General features: G+C 35.5%; 1 protein-coding gene across 5 annotated transcripts; it reads left to right on the forward strand.

Annotated features, from left to right (window-relative positions):
- Positions 1 to 6106: 6106 nt before the first annotated feature.
- LOC115971178 (serine/arginine-rich splicing factor RSZ22A) lies at positions 6107 to 11516 on the forward strand. 5 transcript variants are annotated; one of them, XR_004087248.1, is made up of 7 exons: positions 6107 to 6224; positions 7124 to 7226; positions 7803 to 7891; positions 8900 to 9116; positions 9302 to 9424; positions 9547 to 10116; positions 10565 to 11516. XR_004087248.1 is itself a non-coding variant. In XM_031090916.1 (6 exons), the coding sequence occupies exons 2-6, from the start codon at positions 7138 to 7140 to the stop codon at positions 9581 to 9583; spliced, it is 555 nt and encodes a 184-aa protein (XP_030946776.1). In that variant the 5' UTR covers positions 6107 to 6224; positions 7124 to 7137; the 3' UTR covers positions 9584 to 11516. The 5 variants fall into 5 exon arrangements, 1 of the variants encoding a protein (XP_030946776.1); XR_004087250.1 differs by having other exon boundaries at positions 10581 to 11516; XR_004087251.1 differs by having other exon boundaries at positions 10602 to 11516.
- Positions 11517 to 16448: the final 4932 nt, after the last annotated feature.

A 16448-nucleotide genomic window follows, 5' to 3' on the forward strand; every position in this document is an offset into this window, starting at 1 on the left:
AAGGTCTTGCATAGTCCTCGGACTCAAACCTATAGAGAAACTAGCTACTCCAAGAAGAACCTAAGTGCTAGACAGAACCAAGGTCTTGCATGGTCCTCGGACTTAAACTTATGGGGAAACTAGCTACTCTAAGAAGAATTTAAGTGCTAGACAGAACCAAGGTCTTGCATAGTCCTCGGACTCAAACCTATAGAGAAACTAGCTACTCCAAGAAGAACCTAAGTGCTAGACAGAACCAAGGTCTTGCATGATCCTCGGACTCAAACCTATGGGGAAACTAGCTACTTCGAGAAAATCTAAGTACTAGACAGAACCAAGGTCTTGCATGATCCTTGGACTCAAATTTATGGAGAAACTAACTACTCCAAGAAAATCTAAGTACTAGACAAAACCAAGGTCTTGCATGGTCCTCGGACTCAAACCTATGAGGAAACTAGCTACTTCGAAAAGACCCAAGTACTAGATAAAACCAAGGTCTTGCATAGTCCTCGGATTCAAACCTATGGGGAAACTAGCTACTCCAAGAAGAATCTAAGTACTAGACAGAACCAAGGTCTTGCATGGTCCTTGGACTCAAACCTATGAAGAAACTAGCTACTTCGAGAAGACCCAAGTACTAGACAGAACCAAGGTCTTGCATAGTCCTCTGACTCAAACCTATGGGGAAACTAGCTACTCCAAGAAGAATTTAAGTACTAGACAAAACCAAGGTCTTGCATGGTCCTCAAACTCAAACCTATGAGGAAACTTGCTACTTCAAGAAAATCTAAGTACTAGACAAAACCAAGGTCTTACATGGTCCTCGGACTCAAACCTATGGGGAAACTAGCTACTCCAAGAAAATCTAAGTACTAGACGGAATCAAGGTCTTGCATGGTTTTCGGACTCAAAACTATGGGGAAACTAGCTACTTCAAGAAAATCTAAGTACTAGACAGAACCAAGGTCTTACATGGTCCTCGGACTCAAACCTATGCGGAAACTAGCTACTTCGAGAAGACCCAAGTACTAGACAGAACCAAGGTCTTGCATGGTCCTCGGACTCAAACCTATGGGGAAACTAGCTATTCCAAGAAGAATCTAAGTGCTAGACAGAACCAAGGTCTTGCATGGTCCTCGGACTCAAACCTGTGGGGAAACTAGCTACTCCAAAAGAATCTAAGTGCTAGACAGAACCAAGGTCTTGCATGGTCATCAGACTCAAACCTATGGGGAAACTAGCTACTCCAAGAAAATCTAAGCACTAGACAGAACCAAGGTCTTGCATGGTCCTCGGACTCAAACCTATGGGGAAACTAACTACTCCAAGAAGAATCTAAGTGCTAGACAGAACTAAAATCTTGCATGGTCCTCAGACTCAAACTTATGGAGAAACTAGCTACTCCAAGAAAATCTAAGTAGTAGACAGAACCAAGGTCTTGCATGGTTCTCGGACTCAAACCTATGGCGAAACTATCTACTTTAAGAAAATCTAAGTACTAGACAGAACCAAGGTCTTGCATGGTCCTTGGACTCAAACCTATGGGAAAACTAGCTACTCTAAGAAAATCTAAGTACTAAACAAAACCAAGGTCTTGCATGGTTCTCGGACTCAAACCTATGGGGAAACTAGCTACTCCAAGAAAAATATAAGTACTAGACAGAACCAAAGTCTTGCATGGTCCTCAGACTCAAACCTATGGGGAAACTAGTTACTTCAAAAAAGAACCTTAGTGCTAGACAGAACTTAAGTCTTGCATGGTACTCGGACTCAAACCTATGGGGAAACTAGCTATTTCAAGAAAAACCTAAGTCCTAGACGGAACAAAGGTCTTGCATGGTCCTCGGACCTCCACCTTTGTTGAAACTAACACGCGTTGGTACCTTTCTAAGCATTTAAGCTAAGTTCAATCATGCCTCAGTCCTCAGACCAGACGCCTAAAGCAAGTTAAAGCTATAAATATCATCGGAGACGTGGAAAAGAACCCTAGTACCTGGCGATCCCCTCGAACAGTTTACTTTAGGTTACACGTCCTTGGGCGGTCACCCTATTTGCAATGCAGAACATGCGGTTGTTTTCCTAGTTAGTCTTATATAGTTAACTTACATAAAGTCGGCATTGTTCTGCCCGTCAGTTTTGATAAGTTCAGGGTGACAACTCTTTACCATCAATGACATCAGTTCTAAGTACTATTCAAAAGAAAAGACACCAACACACCTATTCATAAAATAATTATTGCGGAAAAGAAAAAGTACGCAAAATGAAATAAAACCGTCTTTTTATTAGATAAAGAAGAAGTACAATGTACATAAAAGGGCTTAGACAAGCCTATATTAGAAGTTAACTACAAAAAGCAGTACACGGGAACGGTAAATCCTCAATCTTGCTCCAGCAGCAATCGAGCAAGTATGGATGGCATCGGCGGTGGAAGAGAAGAAGCAGCAGAGACGCCCGACCCACAATCTTGCTCCAGCAGCAATCGAGCAAGTATGGATGGCGTCGGTGGTGGAAGAGAAGAAGAAACAGGAACACCAAATCCATATACTTGCTCTAGCAGCAATCGAGCAAATATGGATGGTACCGGCAATGAGAAATCCAAACCCGCACACGCGTGACATATGGCACTCGATGAAAATCCAGGTTTTGTTGCACCAAAAATTTGATGCGACCTACGCCTACTTCGGATTTTGGCTGAAGGAAGAGAGACTTCCTTCTTGTCCAGTCGAGGGGGAGGAATATCTTTGGCCTCTGTCTCCATTGCCCTGACTGTGTCATTCTAAATCTTGGAGACACCCATGGCTTCTGAAGAGGGTTTGGTTCCTTCACCCTCACCCTTATCCTTGACCATTTCACTCCCTAAATCTCAATCATTATCATAGTGGGGACTGTGGGAACATTTGGAGAGTTAAAAGCCTAAAAAACTCAAGGGTCTGCGAATAAAGGAGAATGATCTCCCTCCATGTGTCTTATATAGGGGGAAAACTTGGTGGCAATCAATTCGCCCAAATCTCCAAGAAGGAATTACAAGTGAGATAAATCTCGCTCAATTTCCAAAGTAGTCTTCAGCCGTTGGATTTGCGCCACCTCGTGAAGAGACCTTAATGAAAGCGCGCCTCGTGTACTGAACCAGCAGGAACGCGGCTTGGATAAACTAAAAGAATGTCTCATAACCAGGAACGTGCCCCAAGCAAGCGAGGAGGCTCTGGCATTGATGGAGGATAAGATTTGGCAAGCCATGACAAGGGCCTGATGTCACCAAAACCCTCCTCTCCGTCCGAGGAGCCAGACAGCAAGATTTTAAGGGGCTAATGTGGGAGGTAAAAGACCAAGAAGTCCATGTCAATGTCTACATTGGGCCAAGGACTCAGTCCAAGGAAAAACCCCTCCTCGGCCATGGTAAGAACCCTCCTCGGCATGGATGTAGCCAAGGACTAAGGGGGCAACCTACTACTGGTAGTGACACTTCAAATCATTTCACGGAACAAAAAAAGTACTAAAGTAGAAAAGGACAATGGAGAAAATGAAAATGTCAGAGGGAAAAGCTGTCATTATTGCATTCAGTGCCTTGTGCCTGACATAACCATACTTTTCTGCTTTTACAACCACTCCCAACAACTGGAGGGAAAGGCTGATGGAACAAGTACTACCCTAGGAACCTCATTTAGGAGGAAGGAAACTACTATAAAAAATGAGTGGAGGGAGACGGAAAGGGGGGCTAAACCCCCCCCCCCCCAACACACTAGAGGCACCAGAAAAAGCTCCTCCGACTGTGCCGAGGACCAATCCTCTCTGGTAAACCCAGTCCATCTCAGCTTGATCGTGAAGAACACCGTGTTAACCGTTATCCATACACTAAAACCTAGCTCTTTGACTCACTCTCTACAAATTCATTGTACCGAGCTCACTGGTCTAAGGTCCCATGCATCTTGGGCCTGGGCTGAAAAACGCGACCCTACAATATACTTACAAATATATATATATATATATATATATATATATATTATATACTATATTAACTAATTTTGACCACCCTAATAAAAATGTTAAACAACATGACCTGATAATCACAAGAATTTGAATTCAACAAAAAAATAATATTGCTACATCAACAATATTTTCATAATAAATCTTATGTGGTAAGCTATTACTAATTCTAATTTGGGCTCAATATTAACATGTTTTATCCACCAATGACAACTTATTGCATAAGATTTGTTATGAAATTGTTGTGGTCACTTTATTATTCTCATATTAGCATTTTCAATTTCCACTTTATCTCTTATTAATCTTTTTTTTTCTTTACTAGTACAAAAAATTGTAATATTTCATGTATTTGTATTTGTATATATTTTTTTTTTTTTTGGTGATGTTGATATATTCAAGTTATCTCTCTATTAAATTTTGTATAATTTAAATTTCTTAGTGACCACCCTAAAAAAAATTTCTAGAGCCACCAATGTATGTAGATGTGTATCATGCATGTTTCCTTCTAAAATTTGATGTCTAACATGTCTGTTTGTCATGTCTTTCCACATGTTGTGGATGTTTGTCAATCGTTTTTATGGAAATAAATAGCATGATAGAAACATAAGTAGTGTCTTTGTTTCACCTAATAAAAAATCCTTTATTTTGAACTAGAATAATTTATTTTTATTTGTTTTTTAACTCATTGTAGCATTGAATAAGGTGACGATATTTAAAATTTGTTAACTATCTGGTGCATTGCACAGATTAACGACTAGTTGTTTTAGGAATCCATATTATCTATTCTCAAAATTTATGATTTGGGTAGGGATCTTAGTTGTAAACAAATTTTTTTTGGGAAGTGATAATATGCATAGAATGTTTACATATACTCTCTACTATAAAATAATTATATACACTACTTAAAAAAAATGAGAGATCAGGGGACCATGGCCCTTTAGTTTCAACATAGTTTCTTCGCTGGTTTATCATATTACCATGATTTAGTACAATACGATTACCCCATGGAATGATGGTAATCAAATATTATCACCACACCACATGGGAATGTGACTTTTTTTTTCAATTTATTTATTACTAAAATACATTTTTGACTCTTAAAGTTTAAGACTTGTTATCATTTTGGTCTTATGATTTAAAATTTGTATTTTGACCTTATATATATATATATTTTTTTTTTTTTCATATTAACACTATTATACATTTTTGTTAGTAATTTAACTTTTAAATGCCCTTCATGTTTAACAAATTCATGAAATACTAGCTCCAAAATATTGTGGAAGGTAGAATTTTCATTGCTAGGCATAAAAACATATTATAGATATTAACAAGATACCACTAGGGTTTTGTTACTTTTGTATTTTATTTTTTGTTAAAAAATATCTTATAGATGGCTTAATTAGTAACCAGACCTCGTAAAGCTTCCAATTTCCTATTTTTCTTCGTAGTACTATCACTTGTTCATTATTCATTTGGTTTAATTATCACTCTGGTTCTCAACCTCTACCTCATGTTTCAAAATATTCCATAGCCTTTCATATGTGTCATTTTAACCACCTAAGAACACAATATTAAGGATTAAAATGACATTTAAAATAATAATAAAAATGACACATTTAAAAGAATAAAGTGAAACTTTACAAACTACTCATATATCTTTATATTGAGAGTTGAATTTTGAAAATCTAACCGTTGGATTGCATATTCTTATTTTATTTTTCATGCTTGCAAAATTTTAAAAAAATCAAATATCAATTGCTATGTCATCAAACAAATGTTAAAATTTCAAGTTTTTGTGATCTAAAATTATATATAAAAAATAAGTTTATTAATCGAATAATAAATAATATCTGATTTGAATGAAATTTGATATGCACGATAAAAACATAAAGAATATGAAATGCAACGGTTAGATTTTCAAAATTAAAAAAAAAAAATTATATATATATAAAGTTTGAATAGTACTGGTTAGGAGAGAAATTGTATTCCATTTAAAAGGATTGAGCAGCAAAGTAATAACTTTAACCAAATTAATAAACGAAATTAGTGAAAGTACCGAGGGGACCAAACAGTAAATTGAAAACTTTACGGGGACCCGGTTACTAATTACGCCATCTATAAAGATCCAAAAAAACCTAGCGATGGTGTTTCTTTTTACTAAATACTATCACAGCTCTCGATTCCAAGCGCAGACGGGACGAGAAAACTGAAATATCACTTTCGCTGCTAGGGTTTCTCTTTCTCCTTCGTATTTTCCTCAGGTTCCAATCTCTCTCCCTCTCTGTTTGTGTTTCTGTTTATGCATCTTGCTTCTTTTCTTCTTCTTTTCCGTTCTTTTAGACCTAAATTTTTTCAAGAACAATATTTTGGGGGAAAAACAATTTTCTTCGTCAAAACCTAGGGGCTTTTTGGGAAATTTTTGCATTTGACAAACAGTGTAGTATTTATTTTTGATTTTCGCATCGTACTCTCGTCGATTTGAGGGAAATAAGCCCTAATTTTTTATTGCTGAACCTTAATGAAATTAACTTTTAGGGTTGGTTTTGGAGAGTCTTAAAAATCAAGTTGGGGAAAAGTATAACTGTATCTAGAAAAAGTAAAGCTCTGAAAAGTTGTACGTAACCTGAATAAACTGGTAGGTTAACAGATTTCTGTTATTGGGTTTTCTTTAATTTCTTGTAAATTGAGTATTATATCATACTGGGTATGAACAATTTTGGTTGGGAATGGAGTTCTAACTGTTTGATCATGAACCATATTATATTGATGGGTGTGTGTTCTAGTTCTCTATTTTAATATTTGGTTGTTACTTGAATGTGGCCTTCCAAGTTATTTTAACCATCTTCTTTGAATTAAATTTGTTTTGTCATTTTAGGCTTCGCTTTTTTGTGTTAATTTTACTGTAGTCTTGACGTTGGTTGTGGTTTTTGCGCTATTGTTCTTCAGTGGAGTAGTGTATATGGTTGCATTTTAAGTTTCTAGTTTGTTTGATGCGGTCAAATTTTACTGCTACGTTGGTAATATACTTTTTACAAGGAAAAAGTGTGCTGGTTTTTTTGGTTATAGCTGGCGGAAATTGTTGACACATCTAGTTTTGGATTACAATGCACTTGTGAGCTGTAAATTAATTTGATTAACTCCCTTTCTTTGTGACTGACAGTTCTCTTTGGAAAAATGACTCGCATATATGTGGGAAACTTGGACCCACGAGTTAACGAGAGGGATCTTGAAGATGCATTTCGTGATTTTGGAGTTATAGAAAGGTATCACGGTTTCGAACATTCACCTTTTATATAATTTGCTCTCAAAATTTTTGGTAATGTTACTAATTACTACTTACTCCTGTTTACTCTGAAGGTTTGTTTGTTAATAATGCAGTTTCTCTGCAGCTTTGTTTTATTGAATACTTCTTTAATTCCTTCTTTCATCATGCTTTTTACCTTGAGTTTAAAATGGTATTCGACTATAGAATATCATATAAATCAACATCATTTGGTAAGATAGATTCAAGCAACTCATTCTATTAGATTACTTTAGCTGTGCTTTGTTTGGGCCCAGTTCAGTAGTTAGCCATGCTTTTGCTTCTTAAGTTAAATTAACTCTTTTTTTTATCTTTTAATAATGAAATTACTTCTTCCATATGAGAACACTGATTATCAATCTTTAAAATTTTTAGTTTCTTCTTGTTGCTTTGATAAAGCATGTGACAGTGAATCAATAAAGAAGATAGCTGTTCTAATAAAGGAATACATTCTATGTATATTGTTGTTTTGAAGTTGCTATGATAGCAATTAATTGTTTCTTCTATTTTACTCTCAAATTATCAATTTTCTGTGCAGTGTTTGGGTTGCACGCAGACCACCAGGTTATGCTTTTATTGACTTTGAGGATCGTAGGGATGCAGAGGATGCAATCCGTGAAATAGATGGTATGTGTGAAGGGTTCTCAAGTTTTTACATTATCTTTCTTGTATTTTATGCCTGTTTTTATTCTTCTTAACAGATTGTCCCTCTTGGACAATTTTTGTTTGCAAGCAATTCCTTTTTGGTTAGTGACTTTTTTGGTCTTTAGTTTGCCTCAGCTCTGTGATGGGAGGCCTCTGGGTGTGACAATAGTCCTTTTCTTCTTCTACTGCATCAATTTTATGTTTGAGCTGGCATGCTTCACTGGGCCTTTTAACTGTTCCTTAAATTATTGGACAATTAAAATTTGGTGGTAAAGAGAGTAAGTATTTACCAGTGGAATTCAATGGCATCAGAGGGTGTTGGTGATGAGATGAACATCTTTTGCATGCCGGGTCTTCTCTTTCGAGATGTTTGCAATTATGTTCAACGTGGGAGCATTTGGACTAATCTGTGCCTTAGTAGACTGAAATATGATCCAGCAACCTTAGAAATATGAGTGTTATAACCAAATTATCTTACTTACCTGAAATGAAAAATTGTAAACCAATTCATTTTAACCATTGTATGGCTAATTTTCATGAATGAACATGCCATATATATATATATAGATATATATATTGATGCATTTTTAGAAGTGCTTTCCAATGCTAATACCTTTTCTCTCTACAATGCCTCTTGGAGTGGCTGTATTTTGTTGCTTTTTACTCTCTCTCTCTCTATATATATAATGTATTTCTGGGTAGCTTCTCTGGTTCAGTAAACTAAGAATTGTTCAAGAGTCTGCAAGTGTTTACCAGCAGGGAATGTTCTATGCCCTTCTGAACAATGTTTTTCTCTACTCGATCTTGAGTGTGCTTCAATTTAGTTTGCTTTTCTACTTGCTTTTGGTGCCACCTTCTCTTCAGGTAGTTGATACTGTCTGTAGTTTGTTTAGAGAATTTTTTAACTCTTCAGAGATGCATCTTTTCTCTAGCACCATGCCTAATTTATAGAACTTCTGTCATAACTAGTTATTCCTGTTTCTGGAACAGGCAAGAATGGCTGGAGAGTGGAGCTTTCTCACAACTCTAGAGGTGGGGGTGGTGGTCGTGGAGGGGGTCGTGGTCGATCTGGAGGTTCTGATTTGAAGTGCTATGAGTGTGGTGAGGCTGGTCACTTTGCTCGTGAATGCCGTCTGCGTGGTGGTTCAGGAAGACGTCGTAGCCGCAGCCCCCCTCGGTACCGGAGGAGCCCAAGTTATGGTCGAAGGTAAGATAGTGTCTAATATTCTTTTTTAAACTAGTGTCATTTAATTTTCCTCATTCAGTTTCAATAAATTGATGTTGACATCTTGTGTGGGACTACAAGATGGTAGATATGAAGATCTTTTGAAATATATGTTTAATTGAATGTACTCTATTGTCTACTGCCTTTTGACACTTACTATGTACCAGGAGCTACAGTCCCCGCGGACGGGCCTCCCCAAGACGCCGCAGTTTGACACCTCGTGGGCGTAGTAGTTACAGCAGGTCACCACCACCATACCGTGCACGTGAGGAATTGCCATATGCTAATGGGTGAGGTTACTTTCACATGGACACACAAGTGCACATATGCGGACACATTTTGATGAGACGTCAGTTTAGAGTTCACTTGTGATTAATTTACTAATCTTCATATCTGCTGTAACTTTATGCAGAAATGGCCTGAGGGATCGACGCCGAAGCCGAAGCTGAGCATTTCAGGCTTGGTCACTTGCTTTGTAAGAGGACTGTGGGATTGAATATTGTTTAGTGTGCTTGGACTTCAGTACTGTTTAAATCGGGCGACGCCCTCAGCTTCTACTCTTGAATTGGATAAGTTCCTTTCTTTCTTTAATTGAGTTGGATTTTCTTTTTCTACCTAATTCAGAATATGTAGTTACATTATAGGAGGAGATCTTAAGCATTATAATTTTATTAAGGACAGTTAAATGAGAGCGTTGCTAAAAACCTATGCTTTTGTTTTTGGTGTGTTGAGGTGTCATCTGGTTCTGCTTCATTGTTGATGTGCTTCTGCACTCCCCTGGATTTCGTTCTTCATTGCCCAGATCTGGGATCTTCAATTTTGAATGGTTGTTGGTCCCAGCCTGCTACTTCTGTAGACTGCTTCTTCTGTAGATGCTTCTATTTGATTGAATCTCTCCAGTTGTGATGCGCCTCCCTCTCTTGTGGCATTTCTTTTATTTAACTTGAAAGGATTGAGGAGCTGCGTCAAACACTTCTGGCAGGTATTTATATCTGTTCTACAGAAGTTGGGTCTTTGGGGTTCTTCTTTAACAAATGGGTTTATTTTCGTTCATGGTTTAATTTGGATTTTACTTAAAAAGATTTAGGTGTAAGGTCAATAGGAAGGCTTTTTATTTTTATTTTTGTTATTTGTTTAAAAAAGGTCTTGGACTTAAAATAAAATTTTAAATTTGCAAGGGATAATCTTGAATCTCGGACTTGTATTGGGTTGCGAATGGTTCTAAAAGTTCCATCTTAGTCTTGGCATTTAAATGAATCTTACTTTGCCTTTATGGGGTGGGAATGGATTTGACATTAGCCTTTTAAGTTTCTTAATATTACTCCATATGTGCATTCTTTAATTTCCTTCTCGTCTTTTACTTTTCTTTCTCCTTCATATCTTTTGGGTCATGGGTTTCTCGTGCTGTGGTTTTGTGACCTTGGCTAAAGTATGTGGTGACCTCAGCTATTTATATGGTGTTGGTAGAAGATCAGGAGCTCCTCCAATTGAAGAGGATCTGTGGCAGTTGGTGTTAGTGCTAAGCTCCCTAATTTTGCTTGGCCTTTAGTGCTAAAGCAGCTTCCTCTTTAGTGCTAAAGTGGCTCCCTTAGTTGGCTTTGTTTTTGCTGGACGATTATTCTTCCAAAATGCTCGGCAATCGAATGACTTGTGTAGTTTACTGCGTCATTAACAAGTTCTGGTCTAATGGGATAATTGGTCTACATACATGCATTACACCAATAAGCAGTGCAGCACCCATGATTTGGTTTGCCCTTTAGTGCTAAACTGGCTCCCTTAGTTGGTGTGGTTTTTGCTGGATGAATAATCTTCCAATATGTGCGGCACTTGAATGATTTTTGTAGTTCACTGCAATGTTATAACTAGTTGTGCTCAAATGGGATATAATTGCTCTACGTGCATTACATCAATAAACAGTGCAGAACTCATCCGTAGGAAAGGTATTGTTAAGCCCCCGATTGAAAGGAAAAATGATTTTCTTTTTCTTTTGACCTCGACAATGGAGATTTTTTTGGTTGTGGGATGTCACCTGCTGCAAGTAGGCTTCATTGTGGAGACTTCTTTGACGTCAACACTGGGTTACTTGGTTTGCATGAATCTGTTGATAGTGTTTTTTATTTCAATATTCTGCCATACGTTCATCTAGAGAAGGATTGGGGACTTTTCAACAATTCACTGCCTGTGCCAAATGTTACAGAGATATCATCTTAATTTGGTGAGGTAGTGATCTGAATCAAAGTCTTTTGTGATGTATATCTTAGTGTCATAAGACATGGATACAACACAAGCAGTCATGTTGAAAATGTATCTTGTGTGATCTTTTTATATAAATTCTAATATTGGCACGATAAAGGATGCCTAGCCTTTATAAAATTCCTGCTATTACCAAGTGTTCTGCGTATATCATTTTAATTTGTTAATGCATTCATTTGAATTCATGCAAATCTTTGATGATAAGTCAGTATTCCTTCCTAATAAGTTGTTGATTTGAGGACCCCCCCGTTGTTAGACCAAAAGTAAGTATAGCAATCTCATCATCAAACCAAATTTGTGTTGCTACAGTATCTAGCTTACCTTTGGCCAGAGAGATTTGCTTTTATATTTTTAAGGTAAACGGAATATGATCATTTATTGTTTCCAATGGCTGTAACGTGCAGTGTTTATGATAGTCAATAAATATATATATATATATATATATATATATTTATTTATTTATTTATTTATACTAAATAGAAATTCTACCTTAGGTTAATTTAGGTGTATATGTGTGTCTCCCTTCTAGAAACTTGAATTCCGGTTCTTACCCTTCACATCTCACAAATGTTTGTATTTATAAAGTGATTATCACACTAAGGGTGTGTGGTGGTTAGTCAATAATTAACGAGGAGGAAATCTTCCTCAGATTTTACCTAGATCAATTACATTCCAGATTACCTTTAATTTTGATCTGTGTTGTGGTTCATTAAAATCATTAAACTCTCTTGGTTTTTTCAATGAAGACTTTCAAAAGAATCTTATTAAATGAGTAATGTTCTTGTGTTGTCGAAGTAACCAGGGTACGTTGGGAAAAAACTTTTAAATATTTTTAGAGAAAAAGGGGGTGGGGGAGACGTAAAAGGAAGGCATGTTGAGGAAAGGTATGACATGCATTCAATATATGTTTCTTCCCTCTTCTTTTTACATGAGTTTCACACAGTCTACATGTATACATATAATATTGCGTGTTGGGCTGCTCATTGTAAGTGAGACGGGCCTTAGACGTCTTTTCTCTGCCTAATCGGGTATTCTCCACAGGTCCTAGAGATGGTTCCGGGCCTTTTTCCCCCTTCTTCCTAATTTATATTATCTTTAGTTACCCAAAAAATAAAAAAAGGATTTATACCTTGTGTGAGAGAGTGTACTATTTCAAGCTCTAGGATGGTATATGTACCTAAACAAGTCAATTCTGTGAGCATTTTTCAGTATATCGACTTTATGAACTTGGCTATTGCTGAGATCCTTCTGTAGGAAGGTATTGTCAGTTAAGTGAGTTTTCAAACTTCAATTTTCAATTTTTGGTAGAGTTGTTAAACAATTCATTTTCAATTTTTAAACAACATTATACACATTTTTACATACTTTTTCACCCACACGTATTTCAAAAAATTACAAATAACATTACTCAAACTTTAGTACCAAACAGACCCGATGTTTTAAACAAATCTTTTTATGCTTTGGTGGACAATGGGGGACGCTATTACAGCACCAAAAAATATCGGTTTGAAATAATGTTTGCCTATGAAATGTGGTGCAAAGAAAATGCGAGTAGCTATCTGGGCTCAGCGTCAGCACCCACTTTTTGTGGTAACAATAGAATTAACTCATCGCATCCTATGGCACTATGTAGAAATTGACATTAAGAGTATTTTCCATTCATATAAAAAGGTCACTTGTATAGGTGTACTAGTCTTATCATTATTTTCCACCATATTTCCTCCGTCGTAAATTGAACTCATTTGATTAGAATGTTTCATTCTATTTCCTTTTCTTCCCGGTGTTTCTGCATGTTTGTTTTGATTACAACATAATGTTTTTATTATCATTTTTTAACAATTTGTGGTGGTTCATGGTCGACCCAGTCAACAGTGGTGGGAATCAAGTGAAAATCCGATCTATTTTATTTTATTTTTTTGTCTTATTTCTTGGACCATGTTCTGTAGTTTCACTTTCACCGCATTTTCTGTGAGATCAACACTTAGGTTCAAATTCTATTCCCCCACCTATTATAATAATAATAATAATAATAAATAACAAAACTTTTTTTTTAAGTTAAATTTTGTTTTTATTTTTGCATTTGGGTAAATATAAAAATAAAATTAGTGATGGCCAACATACCCTTAATTCGATCTTCTAAGGTGATGGCAAAGAACTTCCATAAAAGTATAAATTAGTGTAAATAGTGTGCATCAAATCCGACTAAACAAACCCAACCAATCCAATTTAGCATGATGTCTTGATTTGGTTATTTGTGTGTTGGACTTGTTTTTTTGAACCTTGTGTTAAATTTGGTTAGGATTTATAGTTTTTTTCTACATATTTAGCTCAATTAGACCTAACATATATATAAGTATATTATACCATTCGGATAAAGTTTTTTTCCCAAACTAGTTTTAAAGAATCCCCTTTAACCCAATACATGGTAATTTATAAGATAATTTATGTGTACCAATTAAACAAGTCACATCACTCTTTTAAAAAAGTTATTTGACTAAAAGTAAGTGGACAATTCTTTCAAGTGCAGAATAACGAGTTAAAGGAAAATTCCACTAAGCATGTTTGAAGGTAAACTTTTTCCTTATTATCCTTATTTTAACTTTTTTTAGTTTGATTTACTTTGATATTTTCAGAATTAGTTTCAATAAACTTGAAAATTTGTTAGGATTATAGTAATAATTAAAAAGAAATGGGGCTTAAATAGTATATGAAAACTCAACTTTTTACAAAATATCCTTCTTAAAAAAAAAAAAAACAACTTTTTACAAGACATGAAACATTTAAGTACGATCATCAGCCAGACCTAATGGTTGAGTTAGATTTTATAGACGATGGATTGAATTGAAAATTTCTCAATACGACAAAGCTTCATTCAATTCAACCCAATATTCACACTCCAATCATAATCCTGCTGATCCTACCCTTTCTATGGCTTCCAAAGTAAGCGTATGGGGCATCTTGGAAACACTTTATCTTGGAGTGTGAATATTGGGTTGAATTGAATGAAGCTTTGTCGTATTGAGAAATTTTCAATTCAATCCATCGTCTATAAAATCTAACTCAACCATTAGGTCTGGCTGATGATCGTACTTAAATGTTTCATGTCTTGTAAAAAGTTGTTTTTTTTTTTTTTAAGAAGGATATTTTGTAAAAAGTTGAGTTTTCATATACTATTTAAGCCCCATTTCTTTTTAATTATTACTATAATCCTAACAAATTTTCAAGTTTATTGAAACTAATTCTGAAAATATCAAAGTAAATCAAACTAAAAAAAGTTAAAATAAGGATAATAAGGAAAAAGTTTACCTTCAAACATGCTTAGTGGAATTTTCCTTTAACTCATTATTCTGCACTTGAAAGAATTGTCCACTTAGTTTTAGTCAAATAACTTTTTTAAAAGAGTGATGTGACTTGTTTAATTGGTACACATAAATTATCTTATAAATTACCATGTATTGGGTTAAAGGGGATTCTTTAAAACTAGTTTGGGAAAAAAACTTTATCCGAATGGTATAATATACTTATATATATGTTAGGTCTAATTGAGCTAAATATGTAGAAAAAAACTATAAATCCTAACCAAATTTAACACAAGGTTCAAAAAAACAAGTCCAACACACAAATAACCAAATCAAGACATCATGCTAAATTGGATTGGTTGGGTTTGTTTAGTCGGATTTGATGCACACTATTTACACTAATTTATACTTTTATGGAAGTTCTTTGCCATCACCTTAGAAGATCGAATTAAGGGTATGTTGGCCATCACTAATTTTATTTTTATATTTACCCAAATGCAAAAATAAAAACAAAATTTAACTTAAAAAAAAGTTTTGTTATTTATTATTATAATAGGTGGGGGAATAGAATTTGAACCTAAGTGTTGATCTCACAGAAAATGCGGTGAAAGTGAAACTACAGAACATGGTCCAAGAAATAAGACAAAAAAATAAAATAAAATAGATCGGATTTTCACTTGATTCCCACCACTGTTGACTGGGTCGACCATGAACCACCACAAATTGTTAAAAAATGATAATAAAAACATTATGTTGTAATCAAAACAAACATGCAGAAACACCGGGAAGAAAAGGAAATAGAATGAAACATTCTAATCAAATGAGTTCAATTTACGACGGAGGAAATATGGTGGAAAATAATGATAAGACTAGTACACCTATACAAGTGACCTTTTTATATGAATGGAAAATACTCTTAATGTCAATTTCTACATAGTGCCATAGGATGCGATGAGTTAATTCTATTGTTACCACAAAAAGTGGGTGCTGACGCTGAGCCCAGATAGCTACTCGCATTTTCTTTGCACCACATTTCATAGGCAAACATTATTTCAAACCGATATTTTTTGGTGCTGTAATAGCGTCCCCCATTGTCCACCAAAGCATAAAAAGATTTGTTTAAAACATCGGGTCCGTTTGGTACTAAAGTTTGAGTAATGTTATTTGTAATTTTTTGAAATACGTGTGGGTGAAAAAGTATGTAAAAATGTGTATAATGTTATTTAAAAATTGAAAATGAATTGTTTAACAACTCTACCAAAAATTGAAAATTGAAGTTTGAAAACTCACTTAACTGACAATACCTTCCTACAGAAGGATCTCAGCAATAGCCAAGTTCATAAAGTCGATATACTGAAAAATGCTCACAGAATTGACTTGTTTAGGTACATATACCATCCTAGAGCTTGAAATAGTACACTCTCTCACACAAGGTATAAATCCTTTTTTTATTTTTTGGGTAACTAAAGATAATATAAATTAGGAAGAAGGGGGAAAAAGGCCCGGAACCATCTCTAGGACCTGTGGAGAATACCCGATTAGGCAGAGAAAAGACGTCTAAGGCCCGTCTCACTTACAATGAGCAGCCCAACACGCAATATTATATGTATACATGTAGACTGTGTGAAACTCATGTAAAAAGAAGAGGGAAGAAACATATATTGAATGCATGTCATACCTTTCCTCAACATGCCTTCCTTTTACGTCTCCCCCACCCCCTTTTTCTCTAAAAATATTTAAAAGTTTTTTCCCAACGTACCCT

This window comes from Quercus lobata, chromosome 12, assembly GCF_001633185.2.
Source record: "Quercus lobata isolate SW786 chromosome 12, ValleyOak3.0 Primary Assembly, whole genome shotgun sequence".
NCBI lineage: Eukaryota > Viridiplantae > Streptophyta > Magnoliopsida > Fagales > Fagaceae > Quercus > Quercus lobata.